Below are 15,625 nucleotides of genomic sequence, written 5' to 3' on the forward strand. Positions count from 1 at the left end.
AACCATTCACATTGTACACTTCAGCCTCCAGTATCCTAGCAACCATTAACACTGTGCACCTCAGCCTCCAGCATCCCAGCAACCATTGACACTGTGAAGCTCAGCCTACAGCATCCTAGCAACCAATGACACTCCTAGCAACCATTCACATTGTACACCTCAGTCTCCAGCATCCTAGCAACCATTCACATAGTACACATCAGCCTCCAGCATCCTAGCAACCATTAATACTGTGCACCTCAGCCTCCAGCATCCTAGCAACCATTGACACTGTGAAGCTCAGCCTACAGCATCCTAGCAACCAATGATACTGTTCAGCTCACCCTCCAGCATCTTAGAAACCAATGACACTGTGCACCTCAGTCTCCAGCATCCTAGCAACCAATGACACTGTGCACCTCAGCCTCCAGCATCCTACCAACCATTCACATTGTACACCTCAGCCTCCAGCATCCTAGCAACCATTAACACTGTGCACCTCAGCCTCCAGCATCCTAGCAACCAATGATACTGTTCAGCTCAGCCTACAGCATCCTAGAAACCAATGACACTCCTAGCAACCATTCACATTGTACACCTCAGTCTCCAGCATCCTAGCAACCATTCACATTGTACACCTCAGCCTCCAGCATCCTAGCAACCATTAACACTGTGCACCTCAGCCTCCAGCATCCTAGCAACCATTGACACTGTGAACCTCAGCCTACAGCATCCTAGCAACCAATGATACTGTTCAGCTCAGCCTCCAGCATCCTAGCAACCAATGACAACTGTGCAGCTCACCCTCCAGTATCTTAGAAACCAATGACACTGTGCACCTCAGCCTCCAGCATCCTAGCAACCAATGACACTGTGCACCTCAGCCTCCAGCATCCTAGCAACCATTCACATTGTACACCTCAGCCTCCAGCATCCTAGCAACCATTGACACTGTGCACCTCAGCCTCCAGCATCCTAGCAACCAATGACACTGTGCACCTCAGCCTCCAGCATCCTAGCAACCATTCACATTGTACACCTCAGCCTCCAGCATCCTAGCAACCATTGACACTGTGCACCTCAGCCTCCAGCATCCTAGCAACCGATGACAACTGTGCAGCTCACCCTCCAGCATCCTAGAAACCATTGACACTGTGCACCTCAGATTTCAGTATCCTAGCAACCATTGACACTCTGCACCTCAGCCTCCAGCATCCTCATCCAGCAACATACAACAGCATCATTGGATGTTAGGGCAATGGCAGCCAGTGTCTTAGCAAACAAAGGGGGCAGGGCCAAAAACAGCCACTTCAAGCAGCAATTAGCCTAGAAAACTCCTGTATACAGGGAAGAAAATACACACAGTTTCCTTGCACCCTAGCTTGCCAGACAAGCGAGGTGTCACTACCAGGCTGATGGAAGCTCTGCAAAAAGTCACTCACCAGTGAAGGAGCACCCCTTCACTATTCTACCCAGCATGGGAGTGACATACAGAAACAAATCTACCTTGCCCTGTATAGTATGTGTGCCGTGGATCCCAAAATAATGGAAGATACCATGGCCACCCTTCAGAAAATGCAAGTGCATTGAAGTAGGTCTGATCATTTGACATCAAATACAACGTGAGCTAGGGCTGCTGAATATAATTGCCGAATCGATGCATCGCGATGCGACCCTTCGCGATTCTGCATCGATTCCGAGTGGTTGAATAATCGATTATTCTAATGACGTCACTTCCGGGGGCGGGGTATACATGAAGAAGCGCCGCGTCGCATCATGAACCGCTGCACTGCACATGAAGTTCCGGCTGGGCGCCGGTCGGACCGCCCACTGCCTGCCTAGCCTATGCTCTGCCCTCCTCGTCAGCGGAGTGATTCTGCGGAGGACTCGGAGAAGGCGGGAGGACCGAGGAGAGCGGGGGATCATGTGTGGCCGAGGACTCGAAGGAGCGGGAGGACCGAGGAGAGCGGGGGATCGTGTGTGGCCGAGGACTCGAAGGAGCGGGAGGACCGAGGAGAGCGGGGGATCGTGTGTGGCCGAGGATTTGAAGGAGGTGGGAGGACCGAGGAGAGCGGGGGCTGCGGAGGACTTGGAGGAGGCGGGAGGACCGAGGAGAAGACGCCTGCCACTGCAGGTAAGTGTACTGGTCAATCTGGCATTGAAAGGGTGCACACTGTGGTCAATCTGGGGCACGCTGTGGTCACTCTGGGGGCACACTGGTCACTCTGGCATTGAAAGGGTGCACACTGTGGTCACTCTGGGGGCACACTGTGGTCAATCTGGGGGCACGCTGTGATCAATCTGGGGGCACACTGGTCACTCTGGCATTGAAAGGGTGCACCCTGTGGTCAATCTGGGGGCACACTGTGGTCACTCTGGGGGCACACTGTGGTCAATCTGGGGGCACGCTGTGATCAATCAGGGGGCACACTCACTCTGGCATTGAAAGGGTGCACACTGTGGTCAATCTGGGGGCACGCTGTGGTCGGACTCTGTAGTCCCCCTAGTTGTTGTATAACAGGCCCTGGTAAGGAGGAATGCTGGGCTCTGTAGTGCCCCTAGTTGTAGTACAGTAGGCCCTGGTAAGGAGGAATGCTGGGCTCTGTAGTCCCCCTAGTTGTAGTACAGTAGGCCCTGGTAAGGAGGAAAGCTGGGCTCTGTAGTCCCCCTAGTTGTAGTACAGTAGGCCCTGGTAAGGAGGAAAGCTGGGCTCTGTAGTCCCCCTAGTTGTAGTATAACAGGCCCTGGTAAGGAGGAATGTTGGGCTCTGTAGCTCTGTACAGAGCCAAGCATTCCTCCTTACCAGAGCCTGCTATACTACAACTAGGGGGACTACAGAGCCCAGCATTCCTCCTTACCAGGGCCTACGGTACTACAACTAGCATCAGGTAACTCTTCAAACCTGATGTGGCCTGCTCTAAAGGGGGATCTATGAGGGGACCTGCTCTACTAAAGGGGGATCTATGGGGGAACCTGCTCTACTAAAGGGGGATCTCTGGGGATGCTGGCCTGCTCTAAAGGGGATCTATGGCGACCCTGCACTAAAGGGGATCTATTCCATAGATCCCCCTTTAGAGCAGGGTCCCCATAGACCCCCCTTTAGAGTTCAGTTCCCCTGGATCCCCTTTAGGACAGGCCCAGGCTCCCCATAGATCTCCTTTAGAGAAGGGTCCCCATAGATCCCCCTTTAGAGAAGGGTCCCCATAGATCCGCCTTTAGAGCATGGTCACCATAGATCCCCCTTTAGAAAAGGGTCCCCATAGTAATCGTGATGCATCGTGATGCATCGCGGAATCGAATCGTATCGAATCGCGACCCTAATAATCGTAATCGCATCGAATTGCGAGATAAGTGAAGATGCGCAGCCCTAACGTGAGCCATTGACCTGGTACAAGCATGAAGAAAATGAAGTCAGAACTTCTGATCTGCATTCTTTATCCTGGTCTCTGGATCAGTAACAATTGAAGCCTATGGATTAGGATAAGAGCATGACAATAAGCATTTTTAGAAAGGGGTCAGCGAACACAGCCTCTCACACAACGTTTAGTTGACCTCTGACATTCATGCTAAAGAATTGAATTCAAGCATAGAAATTAAAACAAATGTATATCTGCATGGTTATAATAATGTAAAACAACATATTCAGATACTTGGTTAAGTCCAGCTGGTTTTTCATTAAATTCAAGCAAGCAGCATGTCTTTTATAAAATTCCTGGCTATAACATGAAACAAAACTTGGGTTTCTCCAACAACATGCTAGGGTACAATTGTGCTAAAAGTAGAATTATGTTGCCTATTGCTTGTTTTACTCATTTAGACCGCAGATCTCTGAAGCCCTTTAGGGAGAACACAAGAGCTTACAGTTTAGTTCTCCTACCATATTCAGACAGGCTCACAGGGCTCATTAAAGAGGACAGTTAATCAACCAGTAAGTTTGTGAATTGCAGGAGGATTAGGGAGCACCTACAAGAAACCCACACATGCAGTATAGATTGTGTACTTGATGTATACCAGTGGTCACCAAACTCCGACCCTTTGTTTGCATTTATCCAGCTATTGGGGTACTATTACTTCCACTGACAGCAATGATGGAGCACTATTATTCCCACTGATACCAATGATGCTGCACTATTCCGCCCAGTGACACCAACGATGGGGCACTATTCCGCTCAAAGGCACCAAGGATAGAACTCTATTCCTCTTCCCACTGACCACCATGTCTGGGCAATTGTATACTCCCACTGACACCAGGACATTTTCTACTTCCACTGGCCACAGTCTGTACCCCCCTCAAGTCTGAAGTACAGCAAACTGGCCCTTTGTTTGACAGGTTTGGAGACCCCTGGTGTATACCAACTGAGGAAAGTAGAACTATGTCACTACTTAGCAGTCTTGCACAACTGGTTGCCTAAAGCCCCGTACACACGTAGCGATTGTCGGCCGTAAATATTCGGCCGACGACCGATCGGCCGATTGTCGGCTTGTTAGTATGATGCTTCCGACAGCCGATAGGGCATTTTCGGCCAAACAGAATCTGTTGTGCAGACTTTAAAATTTTTGTTGGCCGTCACCAGAACGGCCGATTGTTCGCCAGTCAGTACAGATTTTGGCCGACAGACAGCAGATTAGCAAGACTGGGCATGCTCAGAAAAGAAAAAAAGACAAGGAAAGTTAACCATCACATGACATCACTTCTGCAGTCGGCTGTTGCTGGCCGACAAAATTTGTGTGCAGTCTTTTGCAGTTTTCAGCCGACAGGACAGCACCGGACAAAAGACGGATGATCGTTCGGCCGACGATCAGTACGTGTGTACGGGGCTTTAGGCTTCATGTACACTAGCAGCTCCTAAACATGAGTTTAGGAGCTTTTGGTGTTTTTTGCCAAAGCTCCTAAACTCAACTTCATAAAAACCTATGTGTCCATGTACACAAAGGCTTTTAGCAGAGCTTAGAAGCTGCTACAATTAGGGAAGCATCAACCTCAGTCTCCTAAACACGGAAAAATCGCATTTAGGATAGGAACATTTTGATCGTCAAATGTGGGAAAATGCAGCAAAAATTGCAATACATTTTGCGTTTTCCCATGGTTGTAAAAAAAGTAGGCAGGGTGTACATGAAGCCTAAGGCAATTTATATGTGTTTCTCTATTTTATCCAGTCTGCCCTAGAACCCTATAGTGACTCTATTACTAAAATAATTATTGAGAATAAACTTTCCTACAAGAAGACATGGAATACTCGACTCTCCTGCTGCCTTCACTGCAAAATTGAAGAGGAATCGTTGGATAAATAAATATTCTGCAGAACCCAACCCTTCAGGAAGCAAAGGATTTCTGATCCTTAGTGATGGTCACTGGTTCCATTTACCAAAAAATACATCACTTCTGTGCCTTGACTCCCGGAAGTGTCATATTTTGCAGGATTCAGCCAGTGGTTCCTCTTCACTTCATCGTAGTCAGCAGGAGAAGGGAAGTTTTCAATTTTTTGTAGGGTACTATTTATTTAAAAAAAATTATTTTAGAAACCGAGTCTTTTTATAAGGCAATGTAGTATGTTGTTCTAAGAACAGAAGGTCCTTTCCAACTTTTTACAGTCGGATGCTATTGGCTATTTAATATAGACCAGCGGTAGCCAACCAGTGATCAGAGAAAAGTTTGGTGTTCCCTAGGTGTTCTGCCTCAAATTAACATTGTGGTGGATGCCTACTGCCCAATGTTGTTTCCGGTGTTGTTCTCAAAGTCCGCTGACAGTCAATATTGTCAGCGCGCATTGATACCAGACGCCTCCTCTGTAGTTTCAGCTTCTGTGAACTCAGACAGAGGCACTGAGAGTAGTGCAGAGAGCAGGAGGTGAAGGAGAGGACCTCCAATAGCAGAGCTGATCACACACTGTGGGAGGGAGCACAGGGCTAGGATAAGGAGATGAGATCCAATGAGGAGTCTGTGTAAGGCAGCATTGTGATGCAGAGTGATTGAGGGAGGGGGTGCAGAAAGCTGGTGCATTGTGTGTATAAAGCAGCAGTGTGATCGGGGGGAGGGGGACAGAGAGTCGGAGCATTGTGTGTGTGTAAGGCAGCAGTGTGATCTGGGGAGAGGAAAAGGGGTTTTGATCTCTAGGATGCCCTATAGTAAGGTTTTGCCACCGTCCCTTTGAAATCGTTGTGTTTTGGGTTTGGTGCCTCAAACCAAGGTTGTTGGGACTTTACTTTGTTTACTCTTGCCCTTAAAGTATCATAGAATAAAAATTTAACAGTTTATTTTCAAAAAAGTTTTACAAGGTAATAGACAAGTTTGTCGTGGATGGGTTTAAGGTCCATCGGTGAGAGAAGTGAAGAAGTTAGAAAGGGAGGTGACAAGGTGAAAAATGGTGACTTTTGAGGAACATTTGTCTCTGTTGTTCCATGCGTGTATTTCAGGCTTGGAACTTTGTTCAGAGGAAAATGTCCAGAAGATTATCCTAAGCGTTTCAGCTGTATAGTTATAAGTCTTTTTCAAGGATAAGTCACCATGTCTAGAAACAACAATGAATTGTAAGTTTTTTGCACATATGCAGAATTTAAAGTAGAATTATGCAATGTGCTTTATGTTACACACATCTTTCTTTTGTCTGGTCCATGTGTGAAAGGTTTTCCCCAGGTTTCTAAGTCGCATCAGGAACTAAGGCTGCTTCTATAAATGACGTGTAATTGAGATAAATTACTTGAAAAATTCTATTTTTTAGGAAAAGGAAATAATTGTAGATAAAATTGATGCGACTTAGAAACCTGGGGAAAACCTTTCACACATGGACCAGACAAAAGAAAGATGTATGTAACATAAAGCACATTGCACAATTCTACTTTAAATTCTGCATATGTGCAAAAAACTTACAATTCATTGTTGTTTCTAGACATGGTGACTTATCCTTGAAAAAGGCTAATACCTATACAGCTGAAACGCGTAGGCTAATCTCCTGGACATTTTCATCTGAACAAAGTTCCAAGCTTGAAATACACGCATGGAACAACAGAGACAAATGTTCCTCAAAAGTCACCATTTTTCACCTTGTCACCTCCCTTTCTAACTTCTTCACTTCTCTCACCGATGGACCTTAAACCCATCCACGACAAACTTGTCTATTATCTTGTAAAACATTTTTGAAAATAAACTGTTCAATTTTTATTCTATGATACTTTACTTTGTTTATTCTTGGCCTTAAAGTCCCAACAACCTTGGTTTGAGGCACCAAACCCAAAACACAATGATCTGGGGAGAAGAGCAGAGAACCGGAGCATTGTGTGTGTAAGGCAGCAGTGTGATCTGGGGAGAAGAGCAGAGAACCGGAGCATTGTGTGTGTAAGGCAGCAGTGTGATCTGGGGAGGGGGGCAGAGAACCGGAGCATTGTGTGTGTAAGGCAGCAGTGTGATCTGGGGAGGGGAGCAGAGAACCGGAGCATTGTGTGTGTAAGGCAGCAGTGTGATCTGGGGAGGGGAGCAGAGAACCGGAGCATTGTGTGTGTAAGGCAGCAGTGTGATCTGGGGAGGGGGGCAGAGAGCCGGAGCATTGTATGTGTAAGGCAGCAGTGTGATCTGGGGAGGGAAGCAGAGAGCCAAAGCATTGTGTGTGTAAGGCAGCAGTGTGATCTGGGGAGGGGAGCAGAGAACCGGAGCATTGTGTGTATAAAGCAGCAGTGTGATCTGGGGAGGGGGGCAGAGAACCGGAGCATTGTGTGTGTAAGGCAGCAGTGTGATCTGGGAAGGGGGGCAAAAAGCTGGTGTATTGTGTGTATAAAGCAGCAGTGTGATCTGGGGAGGGGAGCAGAGAGCCGGAGCATTGTGTGTGTAAGGCAGCAGTGTGATCTGGGGAGGGGGGCAGAGAGGCGGAGCATTGTGTGAGTAAGGGCCCTTTCACACGGGCGTTCCGATCAGATCCGCCTGTCAGTTTTTTAGGCGGATCTGAGCGGATGCCCCATTTAGCCCTATGGAGCAGCGGATGTCAGCGGAGACATGTCCGCTGACACCCGCTGCCATCCGCATCCGATCCTGTCCGTGAACGCCGGACGGATGGAAACCCTATTTTCCATCCGTCCTGGGGATCGGATTGGATGGGATCGGATGAGAGCGGACAGGCGGTCCGCTCTCATCAGATTCCCCATAGAGAGCAGCGGGGGCTGTGACACCTCCCTCTTCGCACTGCAAGCGGAGACGGAGCTGTCATCCGCCGGCTCAGCGGGGATCGGCGGATCGATCCCCGCTGAGTAGCACGGATCCGCCTACGGAGGCGGACCGTGTGAAAGATCCCTAAGGCAGCAGTGTGATCTGGGGAGGGGAGCAGAGAACCGGAGCATTGTGTGTGTAAGGCATGTAAAATTCATGCTAGTGGTCCGCGGGATTCAAAATTGTGAGTTTAGTGGTCCGTGAGGTCCAAAAGGTTGGTGACCACTGATATAGACTATATATTCTCACAGTATAATTTACTGGAAGCCAGGGCCAGTTTTACCATTAGGCAGCAAAGACAAAGAAGTAGCTTATTCCTGTATCGTTGTCAGCCACCCATTATTCTACTGTCATCAGTAGAAATCTAGACATCTAATATTTACACACTGTCACAACATTAAAAGCCAGGTTAATAGCAGTAAAACAAGAAGCTGTTCTGTGTACAATAAGGAAATCCTAGCAGACAGGTGTTGCTTTGGGTGCCAAAGGTTGTGTGCCTACAGGGCTCCAGCGATAGAAATCTGGCCATGCAAGTAGTAGTCCTGATGCCACTGGTAAAATGCAGGCAGAACCTGGGTCATATGACGCATGCTTTCCAGATACATTATCAGCGAAAAAGAAGAATTCAGGATACAAACCTAGTTTTTGTCTGGTACTAGCGGCAGTGGTAGGAGAAACAGCAGCAGGTGAAGGTAAAACATCACCCTTCTGAACTTGTCCCTTTGGAGAGGTGACATTTTCCACCATTTTCGATGTGCTCGGGATTGCGGTGTCTAGCAGTGAACTCTGTTCTTCAAGGGATAATCTGGGTCCTTCCTCTGTTTTATCACAAGTACTTTCCTCTATCTGTGATGAAGGAGAAGGCCCTTCATTTGCTGGTGCAGCAACAGGTCCCTGAGTCTTTTGACAAGTGGCGTCATGGCCCTCAGCCGTTGATGTGGAGCTGGCAGTTCCTTGCTCTGTCTTTGTGCTTAGCTGACCACTTTCTGATTGAGTGTCTGAGCTCTTTGTTGCTTGCTGTATGTCATTTTCTACTCTTGTAACTTTATCACCTAGAAGAGAAAAAGATCTAGTTAACGGAAGGAAGATGGTCTGCTGAACTGAAAAGATCTAGATACATTTGTGTTAGCTGGTGATCTGCTGTCCTTATTGAGAAGAGTGGGGGACTATAAAATGTTCATATCTAGCTAAAATAAGAAAGCAGCATAGTTTATCAGAATTTTTCTTTATAAAATAACCTTTTAGGAGAACCTGGTCTGGTATATTCCCATACAGCAGTCAAGAGCCATTTGCTGATATTTTCCGAGCTGCATGCAGGCAGCCTGTGATAACCCAAGAACTGGGATGCCTCGGATTCTGGCATTGATCATTATTATCATGTACAATTTAAATATCTATATTTGTGTATTCATTTTGGAGCTCTAATTATAGCAGATTAGTTAGCCTATTTCATTTGGGCATTTTTTTTTTTTTTTACACATACTGGTTTATTGCAATATATAATTTTTTTTAAACTGCACTGTTGTCTGCGTTGTACCTCATATAAAGGCCCATGGGTATCTGAATTACTATTGTATATGACTAACTCGGGATGGAGGTACATCCCCACATGCACTGGATCACGTTATATTAACCACCTGCCAACCTGCCGCCGTAGTTTTACAGGCCAGCTCCGTTAGGCGAAACGGCCTACCTGTACGTAGCTTCGTGTAGCAGATAGTGAGGGCGCGCACACGCCCCGATTGGCCAAAGGTGGAGCCAATCAGCGGGTCTGGCGGACCACCGGGCACCAGTGATCGCTCCCCATGGAGACAGAATGGCAGTCAGTCAATGTAAACAAGGCAGACCGCTGTTCTGTCAGTGATGAACACAGGCATCCTGTGTTCCCCCTATTTAGGAACACCGGTCTCTGTGTTCACCCAGTGCAGTTAGAAAACACTCCCCTAGGCTCACATTTAACCCTTTGATCGCCCCTGGTGTTAACCCCTTCCCTGCCATTAGTACAGTAACAGTGCATATTTTTAGCACTGATTACTGTAGTGATGTCACTGGTCCCCCCAAAAGTGTCAGTTAGGTGTCCGATCTGTCCACCGCAATGTCGCAGTCATATATCACACTATACTGACGTTTTTAACACTTTTGGGGGGGACCAGTGACATTACTACAGTAACCAGTGCTAACAATACGCACTGTTACTGTACTAATGACATGGGCAGGGAAGGGGTTAACACCAGGGGCGATTAAAGGGTTAAATGTGTCCCTAGGGGGGTGCTTTCTAACTGTGTGGGGGATGGGCTTGCTGAATGAACACAGAGACCGGTGTTCCTAAATAGGAGGAAGACAGGATCCCTGTGTTCATTACTGACAGAACAGCGATCTGCTGTGTTTACATTGGCAGTCCGTCGTTCTGTCTCCACGGGGAGTGATTACGGGTGCCCGGCGGCAATCACAGCCACCGGACCCGCTGATTGGCTCCCCCTGTAGCGGGCCCGCAAAACGACGTACAGTTACGTCATTTCACGGGACAGAGCTGACTTGCAGCAGTATATGTACTACTGGCGGTCAGAAAGTGGTTAAGTGTTACTAAACCCAGGACTCTACATTCCCTATATCTGGTCTCCCACAGTACACAGAACATGGAAATGACATTATTTTAGTAAATATAAACTGCTAAATACCTTTTCTCATCAGCAGTATATAGCAGTCTTGTGACTTCTATCAGTGTTTGGTTAAAGCTTGTAGAAGGAGTTTTCATTCTACTTTACCTGTCCTATGAGGCTGCATGACCCCTGACCCTCTAGACAGTGCTGATTGGCCCTGTGCTGATCACATGCACTTTCCCAAGAAAAAAAAAAAAAATGCTCTAGCAATACACACCAAACTGAGAATGTGCAGAGTGCCCCAAGGCTCTGTACTAGCAGGAGATGGATTGGGGACAGTGTAAGAAGGGGAAGATCAGAGAAGACAGGATCAAACAGCTTTTTTTACACAATGCAGAGGATTAACCCCTTAGGTTCCACAGTAAGTAAAACAATCAGGTTACTGTTGTGTACTTAGTAATACTTTAAAGCTGAAATCCATGCTAACAATGTATTGTCCTAATAGAAGAGACATCTTTTGTGTATTTTATCTAGCTACATGTTCTAATCCAGCATGAAAAAAGTCCTGCCTCTGTGTGGGAGTTTCCTATAACATAGACCACTTACTGCTGTTCACTCCCCTTATGAAGGGTTACTGGTCTTGTGTTCGCCCCCCCACTTTAGCTTCCTATGGGCAGCTCCCACTACTACATTCTCCCTAGGGGTGCTCATCCTCTCCACTCATGTAAACACACTGCTGCTGCTTTTTTAGGTTCAAAAGCAGAGCACAAATGTTGAGGCACACTCCAAGGCAATGTAAGATTATTAAGCATCTGGAACAAAGTTATATTTACCATGTGCATTAGCAATGACGGTCTTTACCTTTTACTAACCAGAATTAGAGTAGGTACTATTATCACATAGAAAGACTCAAATTAAAGTGAAACTTCACTTTTTTTTTTGGACAGCGGGTACTTAGTTTTGACAGGTATCAGGCGCCACCCCTTCTGGAACATATTATAGGTCTCAGAAGGCTGCGGGACCATTCACAAAGTGCAGCGCAGCTCACACAAACGTCACACACATACTATACACATAGTTGGAAGCCGGCTGTGAAGCCGCATAGATTCACTGCCAGCTTCCCTTAGTAAACATGCCGGTGCCAGGGACCTATAGACCAGTGAAGAACCGACCTAGGTGAGGAGAGTGCTGGATCCCTGGACAGGTAAGTGTCCTTTTATTAAGTCATCAGCTACAGTGTTTGCAGCAGCTGACTTTTAGTTTTCTTTGCAGCAAAGGGATAAAAAGCTGCCGACTACAGCAACAAATCATAGGAATACGTTTTTATGAAAAAGTGCTGGGTGGTCCAATCGAGTTGTGCTTTGGTAGCTTTATCTGTATTAAAAATAATGAAACAATATGACCGTAATCTTCTGTTATATGTGCAAGCTGTACTGGGGATAGAAGTAGGCTTTGCGATACTGTACTTATGAAGATAGCTGTTGCTTATGCGAATATAAAGGCTTCAGTACATTTCAGGATCACCAATAAACTTTGTATATAGGGCATTTATATAACTTCAAAAGGTAATATATTCTCCTGGATTCTTGTTGTAACTCAAAAAATATTGGGCTGTTGATTAGAGATCAAGATATAGTGGATTTCCTTGGAGAATACAAGTATCAATACTATTGATAGTGAGTGCAGGTCACACTGGTGTACAGTGCCTTGCGAAAGTATTCGGCCCCCTTGAACTTTTGGATCTTTTGCCACATTTCAGGCTTCAAACATAAAGATATAAAACTGTAATTTTTTGTGAAGAATCAACAACAAGTGGGACACAATCATGAAGTGGAATGAAATTTATTGGATATTTCAAACTTTTTTAACAAATAAAAAACTGAAAAATTGCGTGTGCAAAATTATTCAGCCCCATTAAGTTATTACTTTGTAGCGCCACCTTTTGCTGCGATTACAGCTGTAAGTCGCTTGGGGTATGTCTCTATCAGTTTTGCACATCGAGAGACTGAAATTTTTGCCCATTCCTCCTTGCAAAACAGCTCGAGCTCAGTGAGGTTAGATGGAGAGCGTTTGTGAACAGCAGTTTTCAGTTCTTTCCACAGATTCTCGATTGGATTCAGGTCTGGACTTTGACTTGGCCATTCTAACACCTGGATATGTTTATTTGTGAACCATTCCATTGTAGATTTTGCTTTATGTTTTGGATCATTGTCTTGTTGGAAGACAAATCTCCGTCCCAGTCTCAGGTCTTTTGCAGACTCCATCAGGTTTTCTTCCAGAATGGTCCTGTATTTGGCTCCATCCATCTTCCCATCTATTTTAACCATCTTCCCTGTCCCTGCTGAAGAAAAGCAGGCCCAAACCATAATGCTGCCACCACCATGTTTGACAGTGGGGATGGTGTGTTCAGGGTGATGAGCTGTGTTGCTTTTACGCCAAACATAACGTTTTGCATTGTTGCCAAAAGTTCGATTTTGGTTTCATCTGACCAGAGCACCTTCTTCCACATGTTTGGTGTCTCCCAGGTGGCTTGTAGCAAACTTTAAACGACACTTTTTATGGATATCTTTAAGAAATGGCTTTCTTCTTGCCACTCTTCCATAAAGGCCAGATTTGTGCAGTATACGACTGATTGTTGTCCTATGGACAGAGTATCCCACCTCAGCTGTAGATCTCTGCAGTTCATCCAGAGTGATCATGGGCCTCTTGGCTGCATCTCTGATTAGTCTTCTCCTTGTATGAGCTGAAAGTTTAGAGGGACGGCCAGGTCTTCGTAGATTTGTAGTGGTCTGATACTCCTTCCATTTCAATATTATCGCTTGCACAGTGCTCCTTGGGATGTTTAAAGCTTGGGAAATCTTTTTGTATCCAAATCCAGCTTTATACTTCTCCACAACAGTATCTCGGACCTGCCTGGTGTGTTCCTTGTTCTTCATGATGCTCTCTGCACTTTAAACGGGCCTCTGAGACTATCACAGTGCAGGTGCATTTATACGGAGACTTGATTACACACAGGTGGATTCTATTTATCATCATTAGTCATTTAGGTCAACATTGGATCATTCAGAGATCCTCACTGAACTTCTGGAGAGAGTTTGCTGCACTGAAATTAAAGGGGCTGAATAATTTTACACGCCCAATTTTTCCGTTTTTTATTTGTTAAAAAAGTTTGAAAAATCCAATACATTTTGTTCCACTTCATGATTGTGTCCCACTTGTTGTTGATTCTTCACAAAAAACGGAATTTTTGTAAAATCTTACCTGTAAAATTCCTTTCTCTGAGTCCTCCGACAGTCGCCGCCTCTTCATATTCGTCACATATGGGGTATTAGACTTTGCTCCGAAGGAGTAGCTAGGCAACAGAATATGTTAACAATAAAGCTTTAACATATCCCACCCTCAAGGGGTGGTCCCCTCAGTCAATACCCTCCTACTTCCTGCAACCATATCTCAGTTTTAGTGGAATAGCAGTAGAGTATACATTCAAACCCCAAAAGAGGGGCGGGGGCGGCGACTGTCGGAGGACTCAGAGAAAGGAATTTTACAGGTAAGATTTTACAAAAATTCCGTTTTCTCTTACGTCCTCCGACAGTCGCCGCCTCTTCATATTCGTCACATATGGGGACGTCCCAAAGCAGTGCAAACATGAGGGGTGGGAAACGCATCCGCGCCGAAAGGCAACGCAGTCTCCACATCAAAGAAAGGAACCTTACCAAAGGAAGGAAACCAGCTGGGCAACAGCAAAAATAAGTGCTCAACAGGAGCAACAACCCAGGAAAAGACAAAAAAACCAGGGGATACAAAAAAACTATCCCAACAGCCAGGAGTCCCCAACAAGGGACCCTATGGAACAGCCGCACTAAGAACCTTGCGGCCAAAGGAAGCATCCGCCGATGCCTGAACATCTACTTTGTAGAATTTTGTGAAAGTGTGTACGGTCGACCAAGTCGCCGCCTTACACACCTGGGCTACAGAAGCCCCATGACGGCAGGCCCAAGACGTACTCAGTGATCTAGTAGAGTGCGCCTTCACAGGCACAGGGGGAACCTTCCCCTGCAAGGCATAGGCCTGTTCAATGGTCTGCCTGATCCATTTGGCAATGGTAGAGGCGGAAGCCGCCATGCCCTTCCGAGGACCCTCTGGAAGAACAAACAAGGAGTCAGTCTTACGAAAAGACTCAGTCGATTTAAGGTAAACCCTTATCGCCCGAACAACATCCAGAGAGTGCAATCTCACCTCCTTCGGATGTTTAGGCTTCGTGCACAACGAAGGCAAAACAATATCCTCGTTAAGATGGAATTCCGAAACTCGTTTCGGTAGAAAAGAAGGATTAGGTCGCAAGACCACCTTATCCAAATGAACAACCAGGTACGGAGACTTGCAGGACAAAGCCGCCAGTTCCGACACTCTGCGAGCCGAAGTGATCGCCACCAAAAAGGCGACCTTTTTGGACAACATAGACAACGAGATCTCCCTGATCTGTTCAAAAGGAGCACGTTGTAACACAGATAGAACTAGATTCAAGTCCCAAGGGGGCAAAGGATCCCTCCTAGGAGGAACCAGATGCCGCACACCCTGAATAAAAGTGCCAACCAAGGAGTTGGAAGCCACGGGACGTTGAAACAGAACGGCCAGCGCCGACACCTGACCCTTAATCGTAGCCAGCGCCAAACGCTGATCGACACCCGTCTGAAGGAAAGACAGCACACGGGAAACCGAGTACGTGCGGGGTGAAAACCCCCTGGACTCACACCAGGCAAAATAGGCCTTCCAAGTACGGTAATAAACCTTCCCCGAGGAAGACTTCCTCGCGTTGATCAAAGTATGAACGACCTCTGGAGAGAGACCCTTC

The 15,625-nt window shown here is 46.5% G+C and overlaps 1 protein-coding gene across 2 annotated transcripts in view; it reads right to left on the bottom strand.

The window, feature by feature from the left end:
* MAP7D1 (MAP7 domain containing 1) overlaps positions 1 to 15,625 on the bottom strand; it is a 198,530-nt gene that overhangs the window by 76,087 nt on the left and 106,818 nt on the right. For both annotated transcript variants that reach the window (XM_082246679.1, XM_082246678.1), the window contains exon 2: positions 8,812 to 9,225. In XM_082246679.1, the coding sequence (XP_082102805.1) occupies positions 8,812 to 9,225 (414 nt within the window). The remainder of the gene's footprint in view (positions 1 to 8,811; positions 9,226 to 15,625) is intronic.

The sequence above is a fragment of the Pelophylax lessonae genome (genome assembly GCF_965119305.1).
Source record: "Pelophylax lessonae genome assembly, chromosome: 2".
Taxonomy (NCBI): domain Eukaryota; kingdom Metazoa; phylum Chordata; class Amphibia; order Anura; family Ranidae; genus Pelophylax; species Pelophylax lessonae.